The sequence below is a fragment of the Manacus candei genome, unplaced genomic scaffold, assembly GCF_025592945.1.
Source record: "Manacus candei isolate 608988 ecotype Guabito, Panama unplaced genomic scaffold, ASM2559294v1 h1tg000159l, whole genome shotgun sequence".
Classification (NCBI taxonomy): domain Eukaryota; kingdom Metazoa; phylum Chordata; class Aves; order Passeriformes; family Pipridae; genus Manacus; species Manacus candei.
The window spans coordinates 872,619-886,667 of NW_026138207.1; the positions used below are offsets into that span (position 1 = coordinate 872,619).

A 14,049-nucleotide genomic window follows, 5' to 3' on the forward strand; every position below is an offset into this window, starting at 1 on the left:
CAGTCAACAACAAGAGAAAACTAGAAGAATGTAGTGTGTTTTGTAGCAGGATAGATTATTTTGCTGCATAGAATATGGTCTAGTAGGATATCTGAGGTGTTTGAAACAGCTGAGGTGAGTCATTTTTGATGCCTCTTTGTCACCTTGTCACTATGATGCAAACTCAGTAAATCATCTCAGACTATACCTTAAATTTGATGACATAAGGCCTACATGAATTTGGTAGTGTTTCATGTCATATTTCACTCTGAGCCAGGAGCTCAGAATGCAGGAGTCAGGAGCCCGTTCCGAGGTTTTTTTTGATACAATACTTGCAGAGAAAGCTCCTGAAAGAAGCAGTCATACATTCTATTAATAATTTCATATTACAGTTGACCGCTGCTGCTGTGGTTTTAAGAGAGACTGTCCTTGGTACTTCTCATCTGTATTAGCTAAATTCTTTATCATACAAGCTGTTAAGAAAAGTTATTAAATTTACCTGACGTCAATCCTATTTCATAATTCCTTGCAGTTAAAAGCAATAGAGAGGACACTTTAATTAATATTATGACTTCTTGAGGAAGATAAATGACATTTAACTGGTCTTGTAACTTCTAGTGATGTAACACTAGTAAACTTTTATGTCCACCAGACATTTATGAATTTTCAAGTATGAGAGCTTTCTTATTAAAAAAAAAAAAAGGTAAAAAGATTCCCCTTCATAGAGCAAATTCCTATATTAACAATATTTAATATAGAAAATACAAGTTTTCTTATCATGCTGGTGATTTCTTTTCAAGCTTTTCATGAATCTCTTCCTCCCACCCACCCCATCCCTCAATGGTTCCTCTTAGTTGTCTGTCCTTTATATTGAATTTTGAATTAAAGAAATTTCAGCCTGAAATTTCAACTGAAATCATCAAACTCACTTTCATTGTCTCCAGTTAGTGACAAATGGCAATTTTATTTGGCAATGGATGGTTCTCTTTGAGGTTGGATTGATGGATGAGGCCATAAGAGGTCGGGCCAGCTGACGAGGTTACCCATACCAGCTGTCTCCCCATCCCTTCTGCAGGGGTGTCTATGCTGCTTGTCAGTCAGCTTTTGAACCGCTGCTGGTTACTGTGTAGTGCTTTTGACTGTAATCTGTGACAGCTTATTTAAAAATACTGCTGCAAATGGTGGTGGTTCCAAAACTCACTGATGAGCAGCTCAGACATCTGTGTAGCAAAGGCAGACTGGACAGCTAGTGTGGCAACAGTGTCAGCTGTCTCAAACAAAGCCAGCTTTCTGACATTCACGAGTCCTTTATTTTGTCTTTGCCTTTTTGTGTGTTTGGTTTTGTTTAAGGTTATAATAAACCTGCTGTCAAAGATCCCCAGCTTTGAAGTGTTTTTGAATGGGAATGTGTAAGAACCCTAGTTGTATTTTGAGATCTCACTACAAAATCCTAAAATGCTTTTAATTCTTGTCTGTAGGCTGGAGCAAATGTGCTTCTGCAAGATGTTAATGGAAATATTGCGCTTGATTATGCTGTAGAAGGGACTGAATCTAGCAGCATCCTTCTGATGTACTTGGAAGAAAATGGTAAGTCAGCTCTTCAGCTTTTGGAATGTCATAAAAATGATAAGGAAGTATATTGATTTAATGTAAGTCACACCAAAGCAAATTGAACTATATGACTTCGGAGATGAAGGGCAGGAAGATGATTTGGAGTCACAAAATTTTTCAGTGTGTTTAGATTGGAAAAACTAACAAAGGTAGTGGCAGTTGCCATTGTCAAATCTACTTTTGTCCTTTCATGTGGAGATACTAGAATGTAAATTCAAGGCAGAAAAAACTGCAACAATGCAGAAGCTTTTAAAACAATTAATTTAACAATTCGAGGACCAGGTTTCACATTTGTATTTCAGTTCACATGTGAGTTATGTATGTCTCAGAGTATATTTTTTCAAGTGACTGCTAAATAAATAAATCTCTGCCAACTGTTTGAATGGAAATGCATATGATGATTTATCACTTATTCAAAAATATCAGTATTGGTTTTGGTGGGTTTTTTTTAATTATGAAAATACTGTAGGTAGATTTCTATTGTGAATTATGCTTAATATATTATAGATCACAGGACCTGTGTTGAAAAAATGGGTTTGTTGCTCATCAGTTCAAAACTTAGATAAGAGTTCTGAAGTGAGATTTCTAGCATTGCTTTTGACTGTAATAGGTTGTCTTAACATTGTATGTGGCTCATCTTAACTCTGAGGAAAAGGCATTAAAGCAGAAATAATGAATTGTAATGTAAAAATGTGTGATTTCAACATCGCCTCCCTGTAAGAAATCTTTTTCAGCATAAACTAAGTTAAATTATATTCTGTTAATGAACACTTAAAATAGAAGTTAACTTACACTGTCAAGGAAATCACACTCATTATCAGGTTCTATACTGTTAGTCCATAGCACATCTAGTGTGTTGCGTAGGTCTGTTTTATAATTTTTCTTCCTCTGTGCTTGGCAATGTCTTTGCAGCTCAGGAACTCTGGTTTTGGATTTTCCTAATGGCAAGACAGCTATTAACTTTATTGCTTTGAAAAATGCAGATATTTGGAGTCGTAATGGTCTGAATACTTGAGCTCGTGGTATTTAACATGTAGCATGCTACAAGCCTGTAGCATACAAGAGGTAGTCTGCTTACTTGCAATTATTAATGCAGATCTATCAGAAAATGTTTCCTCTTATCTTGGTTTGTCTCTCTATTTGTTTGTTTGCAAAATAAAATAGATTTGAGAAAAAAGAAAAAAAAGATTGGCTAACTCCTTGGCAAAGTGTTTACACTGAAGGAACTTGCATGGAACAGTGGATTTTTTTTTGATTCTTTAGGTATCACTGATACCTCTTTTCCAGTAGATAGGAGAGGCACTGTTCATCAGTAAACAATGATTCTGTGAATGTAGGAACTTTCCAAATTAAAAAACTTAAACATTATGAAGGTGAGATCTACCTCTACTAACTCTTAGCTAAGCCCAATGTAACCATCAGACCAGCAGGCACTCAGAAGCCTAGTGGGCTTATGAGCTTTAGAATTTTATTTGGGTTGATTTATCTAAATCAAGTGTCTGGTAGTCACTCTATACCAAACCCTTCTTAGAGCAAAAGAGATACTTCGAAGGTAGGTATCTGTAAGGGGTCATCTGAACTTCATGCTTCTTTCCAAGTGCTATAAAAGGAGCCCAGAACACCTGAGACATAGAAGTCTGCTATGTAGGATGATTTTTATGATATTTAAATTTACAAGTCTGTATTTAGGCGCCTTTACTCTAACTTTGGTGTCTAAATTCCTACCACCGTTAGTGGAGTGCTGGGAAATGTTCTGCCTCTGGAGAGTGGAAGGGTTATTTGTTTGACCAGCCACAAGGAAAACACTGGTAAAAGCTGTTGAATTTGTTCTGTGCCAAGATGTTACTGGTTTTGCATGTTACTGGTGTTCTTGTTTTGCTATGGAAAGAAAGTCATGACATTTAAGGACTTCGATATCTGCCAAGGCAAGGCCACCTGAGAGTAGACCAGGTTACTGAGAGCCATGTTGGATTGGAGATCCTACTGTCTATCTGGGCTCCCATTCCAGTGCTAATCCATCTTCATGTAATTTCTTTTCATTTTACTTTCAGTTGGAATTTTCTTTGTTGCCACTTACACCTCTAGCTTCTTATCCTTTCATTGTTTACTTCCAGGAAGTGTCTCCTTCCAGAGGTGAAATGAAAAGGTGATTTTTCATTATTTTTCCTGTTTTATTCTGAACCTGGTTGATTATTGGAATCATCAAGAAAGTCCACCAGGCGCATTCCATAACCTTAATTTTAACAAGTAACATCTTTATGTTTTACGGCAAAGCTTTTGATTTATTAACAAAATGTAAAATTATTGAACTTCAAATGACTGTTAGTGTGTTCTCTCTTTTAGAGGCAGAATGTTCTACTGTAAAAATGTGTCAGTCAAACTCAGGGTGCATTCGAAGAACATCAACCACGTTATTTAATCTGAGAAAAGACTATTTGTGAATTAATGTCTTTCTTGAGTGTTGTATAGTGAGAGTTTATGCAGTAGCTGATTCTTAAAAAAGCAAAAGAAAATCATCTGTTGTGATTTTATTTTTCTAAGAATGACTATGTGTAAATAACATATCTACCCAAAGGTATAGAAGATATTTCTTTTTTCTACTATGACACGTAACAAAAAATGGGCATTGCTTTTCTACAAAATATTCTTTTTGTGTTTAACAATTCACTTTCTAATTTAGAATAGGTGGTTAAAGCTTATTGACCCTTCATGGTAATAGAGATTTCATGCACTTCAGCAAAATCTATTTTGGTATTCCGAGGTGTATGAATAATGGATCAGAATATTAAAGGGCTCATATCCAGGTGTCTCAGAAAACTGTACATAGAGCCAAAATCATGTGCAAGTCCTATCTATTTAGGTAGTTTTGTATGGTTTAAATCAGTTCAAATATTGTGCAGATTTCACAAAAATAGACCATGGTTTATTAAATTCTTACTGACAAATGGATTAAGCTTTATTCTTCAGCTGCAAAATAGAAGGAATAAATTTATTTTTTTGCCTTGAAGCAGTAGGTAGAGTAAAAAAAAAAAAAAAAAGAAACTAAGTGTTAGTACGGAATCCTACACTGAAGACATTTGAAGAAGTGTTTAACATTAGCTAGAAATAGCCAACTTGTAAATTACTAAAATAAGGAGAATTTCCCTGAAGCTAACAGTTAACTAACAACATAAGGGAAATGACATGTGTAGGAAAAGCTGATTCAGAAAATTAGTGGGCAAAGGATTAAGGAAAAATTTACCATAAAACTGACATTATATATTAAGCTAACGTGATAGGAAGACCCACCAAAAAATAATTTTTATTTAAAATGTACAGTAACTTGAAATTATTCATAAAATCCGGTGTGGTTGCACTAAAAGCCAAACGCCTATTTAGCTGCTCACTCATTCCCTTCCTGAGAAGGTCAGGGGGAGAAAACAGGATGAGAAAGCTTGTTGTTTGAGATAAAGACAGTAAGATCACTTACCAGTTACCGTCACATGCAAAGCAGACTCAACTTGGTGAAAATTGTCAATTAGAATAGGTTCAGGTAGTAAGAAACAGCTGGAGTCAGTACATGGCAGTCGTGGAAGTCTTCTTCACACTTTTCCTCTGCTCCGGTGTGGGTTTTTCACAGGTATGCAGTTCCTTCAGGAATATCTGTCTGCTTTGCCATGGGGCACATGTGGCTGACCGGCTCAGCTGTGTCCTGCAGTGGGCCTGCTAGAGCTGACTAGAACTGTCTGTGGTCCTCACGGGACAACCCTTGGCTCTTCCACAGAAGGCATCCCAACAGCCCCACAACTACCAACACCTGGAAGATACAGTTGTGTGTCTCTCAACACACTGGCACTTTTTGTGAGAATAAGATCAAAATGAAAATCCCAGTTATGTGTATTTTTCATCGGTTTTGATTGCTATTAATTAAAAAAAAATGTTCAGAATATGTATACCAAAATGTTTTAACATTGAGATTGCACTGCAGAATCTAGTAATCCAACAAGAGGAAAAAAATAATATAGTTTCTTCAGAGCAGTCAAGAAAAGCAGTTGATATAAATCAACATAGTTCAGAAAAGTAGTGCTCTAGATTTTAATATTTAAAACTATTTCACAGACATTAAGGAAATATCACTAATACACTGCAGTAAGAACTGACCAAAATGCTAACACATACGGATTGTTAGCACTAAAGATCAGCAAGCTTCAGCTAAAACCAAATCCCCTGATATATTTGATATTTTAGAACCATGTGCACCATGATCTTGATTTATGCTTACAAATTTTCTTTTAACAATATTGATGCAGTAGGTTGCAGTAGTTTCTGTTTGTGGACAGAAAAACACGCAATGAAAACCAAACAACCTCAGGGTGGTTCAAAGTTTTTTCACTTTGATTCTTGTTGATCGGGAACCACCTACGAATAAGATTATCACACACAAAGAAATCTATTTTCTGTGTTAATTGATAGGTGTTAGTGTTGCCAGTGAGAACAGGGAACCAAATGAGATGATTCAGTAGGTCCCTTCAAGTCCAAAAAATGAAGCACACAGCTGACACATCATAGTTGTAGTAGAAAATGCCATAGTTGACATCATCCTTTGGCCTTTATGTTTTCTAATATAAGCATGAATAAGCTACCTTAGTTTTTTTTCTAGTTCTTGGGGAACTGACTTTGAAGTCTTAGATTCCTCTTAATATTTTTATGCTTCCAACATGTTACCCATATGTTTCTATCAAAGGGAAAACCTTTAAATCTACCATGCAGACTTTTGGCACTGGAATTAACATTTGAAGTTATAGCTAGTAGTTAATGATCTACTGACTGATGCTAGAAGGAAAACAGGCATCTCCTTGACTAATAGGCTTTGCAAAGATTTGAAAGAAGATTGTGAAGAACATCAGAAGTTGGGGATGCCCTTTTAGTATCCTTTCAACCAATTTATCAAGGAATAATCTAATTCTGTTACTATAAGAAATGGATAATCATTTTTTTATAGAATTCCTGAAATTATAACCTTTATCAAGTTGGAAAAAAACGTCAGTGCTTGCAGTGCACCACAGGCCCTGCGATGTGCCCCTCAACCTTTCTCCCTAGCACTTGGCTGCCTGTGCTCAAAACCAGCTGTGATGTGGTACAGCCATATAACCTGGGAGCCATTGGCTGAGAAAAGAGCTAAGTTGTGAGGCAGAGCTGGGAGAAGTATTCTCATGATCTTTCACCCATCCTTTGTCTCTGAAACCATGTTTAGGCTCAGGTTCTTGCTTGAGGTAGTCCAGTGTCCAGCGTCCAGCCATGGTAGTCCAGTGCCCTTGCTGACCCCAACCCTGAACCACTGACTTGACTCCTTTCTTCAACTGATTTATCTGGATTTGTTGTTAGAGGCTTTTCAGATGTTCACAGGAATGCTACTGGCCTTGATTCCCATCACCAGACCTTCTCAATTTTCTTGTTTGCATAGAGGGACTGTGCTCTGCCTGCCCTGTATTCACTCTCAGCTCCTGCCTCCGTGGTATGTGTTGATTAGCCTGCTTTTACTGCTCTTTCACAAAAAAAATTAACCATAACACATTAAGACCTTGCAGAGAAATCCAGAGTATTGAAATACCATATGTGAAGATCTCATTTCAGACATGATACGTGTCACAAGTAAGCAGAGACTGTGATATACTTGTTTTGCTTCTTTGTTCTCATATTCATATTCAAAATAAAATAATAAATATGCAATGCATATCCAAAAATGAATACTTCAATATTAAACCTTGAGATTGTACCAGTCTATTAAAGTAAATTACACAAAATATTTTTGTTTGCATAAATGTTAAGAAGAGACAGAGTTCATTTAACTAATTTTAGCTGAAAGGGTCATCAGTATCCTCATTTATAGAAGAGAGAGGGAAAAAAGCATGTTTCACTAGGATGGGAGAATTGTCACTCTGATAGCTACATGAGGAGGAGGTGGGAATCTCGTTTCTGATAGCATTTTCAGACTAGAAGGAAATAAACTTTATCAGTCCAGAAAGCCAACTGTATCCTGGGCTGCATTAAAAGCAGCATGACCAGCAGGTCAAGGGAGGTGATTCTGCCCTTCTACTCCTCTGTAGTAAGACCTCACTTGCAATGCTACATCCAGCTCTGGGGTCCCCAGCACAGGAAGGACATTGATCTGCTGGTAGCAAGTGCAGAGGAGGCCACTAAGATGATTTGAGGGATGGAGCACCTCTCCTGCAAGGAAAGGCTGAGAGAATTATGTTTGTTCAGCCTACGAAAAGGTTTTGGGGTGACCTAATTGTGGCCTTCCGGTACCTGAAGGGAGCCTACAAGAAAGATGGAGAGAGACGAGCACATAGTGGCAAGAAGAAGGACAGTGGTTTTAACTGAAAGAGAGTAGGTTTAGATTAGATATTAGGAAGAAATTCTTTAGAGGGTGATGAGTCACTGGAACAGGTTGCCCAGAAAAGCTGTGGGTACTTCATCTGTGGGAATGTTCAAGGCCAGGTTGGATGGGACTCTGAGCAACTTGATCTGGTGAAAGGTGTCTCTCTCCATGGTAGGGTGGTTGGAAGTCGGTGACCTTCAAGATCCCTTCTCACCTGAGAAAGTCTGTGAAACTAAAGATCCTTCGTTAAGCATATGTAATGACGTCATATAATATCTTTAAAGGCAAACAGGTAAAACCCTCCAGCAACAATTAGTTGATGCTTCTGCGGTGAATTAAAGCTATAGGCCTCAGTAGTTTTGCAAACATACATTCTTTTGCAGAACCTGAAAATATTGGCTTCCCTTCTTGCATAATAAATGTTACTGACATATATCTGTTCATATGCTGACCTCAGAAAATCAGATTCACATAATGTCAAGCAATATGCACAAGAGTTATTGAACAATGTAATCTAACAAAAATAATGCTGTTTACAAAGTTATCTACTAAGCAGCTAGAAAAGTCTTTCTAAAACTTTAGGCAAAGAAAACTGGATAAAGTAACAGCTATATCTGAATATTTTAATGAATGAAAATTACTATTTCAAGAACCGTACCATTACTTTTTTTTTCTTATTTTTTTTTGTGAACATGTTTATCCTATTCTATGCTGCACAAGAGAAAAATACAAATTCTAAACCATGGTATCCCCCAAATTACGGAAGAGTACAGAGAGGCTCATCACACTTGAGGTGAAAAGAGCCTCACTGTATCTACAGCTCTGTGCAGGAAAGGCAGATATAGGCAGGGTGACAAAAGACTGAAGTACGGGGGAGAGATTGGCTTCTCAAAGCTGTTTTAAGTTTTTAATGTGTATTTGTGTTCGCAAGACAAGGTTGACCTCTCCTAAAGACTGTTATAAGCCCACTGGGGAATCGCATGCAAGTCACAACAGGAGTGGCTGCTGAGTGTGTGTGCAGTGGGTATTTCCCAAAGAGTGCTTCAGTGTTTTGCTTTGTACTGGTCCCAGGAACAGGTGTTCCCCTTGCAGATGGAGAGACTTCTTTGTACGGGGCATTTATGAGGAAAATATTTTTAATAGCAATCCTCAGTTCTGTTTGCCATGTATTTCTTTATCACTGTAACTTTTTGAAAGTTACTTTTTGATTATTTATCTGAGGTTTTATATTCCTTTGGGTTGTCACTTCTATGATCATATGCCAGAGAGGGTGAGACAGCCAAAGTACATGAAATGGCTTTGTCAGGTGTTTCTCTTAAACAGTGAGAAGTAATTTATTTTGTAGCTTTTAGGTTATGCTCCTGCCTGTCATCAGCACTGATACTTATCACCAAATGTGTGCCCTGCAGGGTCACTACAGTTTTAAGTGTTCCGTCTCCATCTTATCTCCTGCAGAATTGGTAAGCGTGTAGCTCTTCTGATTTTACAGGGTATTTGGAGTGTATTTTCCTTCCTATGGCCTTTTTTTTTTAACTTTCCATTTTTTAAAATGTGAATCTGTTCCCATAGTTCATGCCAATTTGTTTTTCTTCCTCTGTTCATGCTGGCTGTCATCCCATTTCAGCTGAATATCTAAACCACATTTCCCCTTTGAAAAGCAATGGGAAGGTCATTCTTTGATTCAGGCAGAAGGAGTTACTTTATGAGTAGCATTTTGTTGTTCCATCTGAACTCCTGAAAAGTATCACTCCCTGGGGAGGGAGGGTGGACTCTCCAGAATTACAGACTTGATTAAGGGAAAGCACTTAGTGGCAAGGTCTACTTGTTTGAACCTCAGAGAATGATACATGTGCATGCTTGATAAATGTGCTTCTCAGCTTCCCACCAGAGAAGTCTTTGCTGAAGCCTAAACTGGTATTTCTAATTTGTGGATTGTGAACTTAGTTTTTGGTTTTGAGTGTTTGAAGTATTCTCAGACAAAAGAGGTAGTGCATTAATTTCCACCCATCGCCTCTATCCTTGAAAAACAAAACTTATTGTAATTGTTTAGCAGACATATCAAGAGAAAGAAAAAATTGACATAAGTTCTGTCAGCAGTATTTAAGAATGGATGCCCTCTTCAGGTATAAAATGCTACATATATTTTTTAACTTTAATCTTTCTTACCTGACAACATTAGAAAAAGCTTTATCATAATGAGTGAAGTTTCATTTTGGCTGTCTGTCAATATTGTATGTTTAAAATGTTAAGTTAGCACTGCAAACGATAACTAATTTTGGGTGTATATTGCCCTTCATGCCACATGGTGTTTTGGAAATATAAACTTAGGTATTTGAGAGAGTTCTGCCACTGAGACAAGAATGTTGAACCATGAGTTTACTGTTGCAAGAATCAGGAAATAGGCAGAAACAGAAAGAAAAAAAGAGATTTAATGGGTGCCATGTGGCATCAGTAATCTGTAAATGTCATCATGTAGTTTAAAATCATTACTCTGAAATATGATGAAGGCATAAAAACTTTCATTCTGATTAAATAAATACATTGATTGTTAGGAGACACTGAGAACATGCTATGAAATTCGTGTTGTGTTCTAGTCTAGCAACTGTCAGGCAATAGGATGTCAGCACATTCTGCTTTGGGGTAGTTGTCTAATTTAATCTATCAGTATCATTCATATATATTTATATGTGTGTGTGTGTGTGTGTGTGTGTGTGTTTGTCTAAATTATATTTATGTGAAAGATCATGGGGTTAATCCAGATACAGAAAACATAATTTTCTCCATCTTATGTTTAGATTTGTGTTTTACATTTGGTGTTATTTAGTATCATTTAGGTGACGGGTGTGATTAAAAGAATAAGTGAACGTGGCTAGTAAGACTGCTTACCCTGAACATTTCACTTCAGAGCTAAAACTCTTACAAGTGTTGCAGGCAGCAGAACATAAAGCAGTGTGTACAGTAGCATGTTAGAAAATTGTTGGGATTCTTTGATGAACTACATATGGTACACCCATTTATACAAGTTCCAGGGTGGATTAAAACTAAGAAACTTAAAATATGATTTTATCCTGAAAAATGTGTCTATTGTTTCAGTAATGTAAAGAACTTCAAGAACTGTTTAAGATAAAATCTGAAGTTAAATATATATTAATTAAATAAACTTATGGTTTGTCACTTTTCAGCTCACTGACATATGTGGAAGAGAGCAAAGAAATCATTTATTCAAGTGTTGTGGGTGTTTTGTTATGTCATGGCCAGGGCAGAGAGGAAGAATTTTTATACTCAAATTACATTTTCTATAAATGGGTTTAATTGATCATGTGGAGCTAGAAGCAGAGGAATGAAGCCCTGAATTTTGGTTAGATATTCCAATAAACCTAAAACCAGTTGCTAATTTAACAATTTAGCATTTTTGTTGTATCCTGTTTCTAATTTTAAACCTTTTCAGACTGGAGACCATATTTTCTTTCGGTTATAGACTGCCTTGCTTATCTTCTTTTTAATACTGTTCTTTGACAACTGTTTCTTTCAGTAGCAATGCTGACATAAGCAATTTCATAACCTTAATTCCTTTCATCCCCTCTCATTTGTTCCTGCCTCCACACCACATTTGCTTTTGGTTTATGGGGCCTTGCAATGGTCTAGGCTCAGCTGGAGAACTAATCCCAGTTAAAAATAACCCAGGCACATTAAAAAGTGTTGAGTTTTACTGTCATTTGCTTCACTTCACAATCTCTTAAGCAGTTGAGCCGACAGATTTGAGGGACTGGTCTGGGTACTGTGATGTATACACGGGGCTGAAAGAATGCAGCCAAAAATAATTTTAATTAAATAAGTACCAAACACTTGAGTGGCTTCCTGAGATTGTTTAATTTTTTTCCCATTTACAGCTTTTCACAGTCCCAGTGGCTTTAATGATATTGCAACTGCTTTACCTACCACTGCTCTTGCAGGCACTGGGCAATCAGGGCAGTTTATTTCATATTACTGACTGACTTTAAATCATCCATGTACTGACTGACAAAGATATGAGTAAACTTTTTGGTAAATGTACGTAAGTAAACGTGTTCTATAAGTATGCACTGAAGTCTAATTAAATGTTGATTGAGCTTTTACAAACATAGAACACAAAACCACATATCTGTTCTTTATTGATGAATGAAAGAGCAGAAGGTTTTATCCTTTTCTTTTTCCAGGTGTAGAGCTGAATTCATTGCGCCAAATGAAGATACAGAGACCTATGACAATGCTTACAGATGTCCAACAGCTTATATCAAGTGGGGGAAGTGTGAATCAAAAGAATGATGAGGGAGTTACCCTGGTGAGTGGGAATCTGTAATCTTCACATATTGCATATACATGTATTGCAACTATTCTGGTGAGAAAGTTTGCAAGGCAATTCTTTTAAGAAGCAAAATGAACCAAGATTTTAGTTCTCATCTGGCCTTTTGAAAATACATGTATGTCAATTCCATGCATAGTATAGATTTTAAAATAGGCTAGTGCAGCTTTTTAATGACAACTTTCTTGCTCCTAGTCACATATGGAACATAAAAATTAATAGCAAAAATATTAACACTGTAGTTTAATGCTGCAGCAGATACTTGTGGTCTGTAATATTCTGTGTGAGAGAGGAGCTGAAACATAACTCAGTGATTCCTATTTTGGGTCATATCTTCTGGCTCAGCCAGGCTAAAACACTGTTTCATGAAGCTATCCCATATTGATTCAGTGTAATAAAGCATCCATGATATAAGTGGATAAGCACTCCTGCTCCCAAGTTTGCATGTTATTTGTAGTCACTGGGTTTCATTATGTTGTTTGTCTGCTAATAGATCTTCCATCCCTTTGTTTTGTCAGGATTTCTACTTCTTCAGCTGTAAAATAATTTTGAAATTAGTGTATTTTTTCCATAGATAGCATGTCTGTGGAATGTGCTCTTCATATATAAAATCTTCAACACCATTACCAATCAATAAATGGTAAATCAGCAGCATTAATATATTTAATAACTTTTAAAAAGTACTTTGTGTTTTTCTGCAAACACTGTACTAAAATAATTAGAACTCTAATAATTTTTAGCATTACTATTATTTCTGCATTTGCACGAATACATTGTGTGATACTGAATTAATATACTGAATCATTAGTATTTAAGTCCATATTTAATACCTATAGAGTGTTTAAGATATAACCAAACAAGTGAACAGCCTCAAATCTGGGACTGTTGAATCCAGCCACTGGCTGTGTCTAGAAACAGAATGCTGTGACTTTTTGGGGTGGATATCCCAAGGCAGTTACCTGTATTTAAAAACAGGAGGGAAGCAGGGAAGAGATGGGAAGAAACAGCACAAGTTTTAATTTAATTCATAAAAGTATTAATTTAACTTTCACTTTTCTGATACATTTAAGCTAAGCTGCTAAAACACATTGCTATTATAATTAACTTTTATTGCTTCTTTAGTCTGATTTGGCTTAGTTAACTGAGTTATGAACTTAGGTAAATCTTACTGTATAAAACCTTTTCTGTAGGTAGCTGGAACAGTTAAAATGTGTGTCTGAAATGTGTTTAACAGTATTGCAAATACTGGGAGAAAAACGTTGTGAATAGTTTGGTTTTTGTTGTTTGTTTAGTGAAACATTGACAAAGGGGATATTTTTTCCATGAACAGTTTTTATGCTGAACTGTGATTTTTTTTTCAAGAAGTAGTTACAAAGTAGATAATTTTGCTTTTGTTTGAGATCTCTATTATGTGAAACTTTTATTTGACAAACTGGTGGGAAATCCAGAATTTGTGAAACTGCTCTTTCTCTATTCATGGGTGTGATAGTTGTATGTGTATCAAAGGGTTCTGGGAATAGTGTTTTGTTGTTCTACATCTGTCTGTACAAAGAAGACAAACATCTCAGTTGTAAGTCTCAAATCAGATTTGTTTTCTCTTGACAGAATATAAGCCTAAATCCATGTGTAAGTTAGTAAGTTTAATCAACCAAAGTATTGTTGTAAATATATAAATACACACATTCTCATAGATTCATAGCACCTATCTATGTGCACATGCAATACAGATACAGAATGGTATTTGTTAAAATTAATT

At 36.3% G+C, this 14,049-nt stretch overlaps 1 protein-coding gene across 4 annotated transcripts in view; it reads left to right on the forward strand.

The window, feature by feature from the left end:
• MYO16 (myosin XVI) overlaps positions 1-14,049 on the forward strand; it is a 355,407-nt gene that overhangs the window by 147,684 nt on the left and 193,674 nt on the right. For all 4 annotated transcript variants that reach the window (XM_051772798.1, XM_051772799.1, XM_051772797.1 and 1 more), the window contains exons 5-6: positions 1,458-1,566; positions 12,148-12,272. In XM_051772798.1, coding sequence (XP_051628758.1) covers positions 1,458-1,566; positions 12,148-12,272 — 234 coding nt within the window. The remainder of the gene's footprint in view (positions 1-1,457; positions 1,567-12,147; positions 12,273-14,049) is intronic.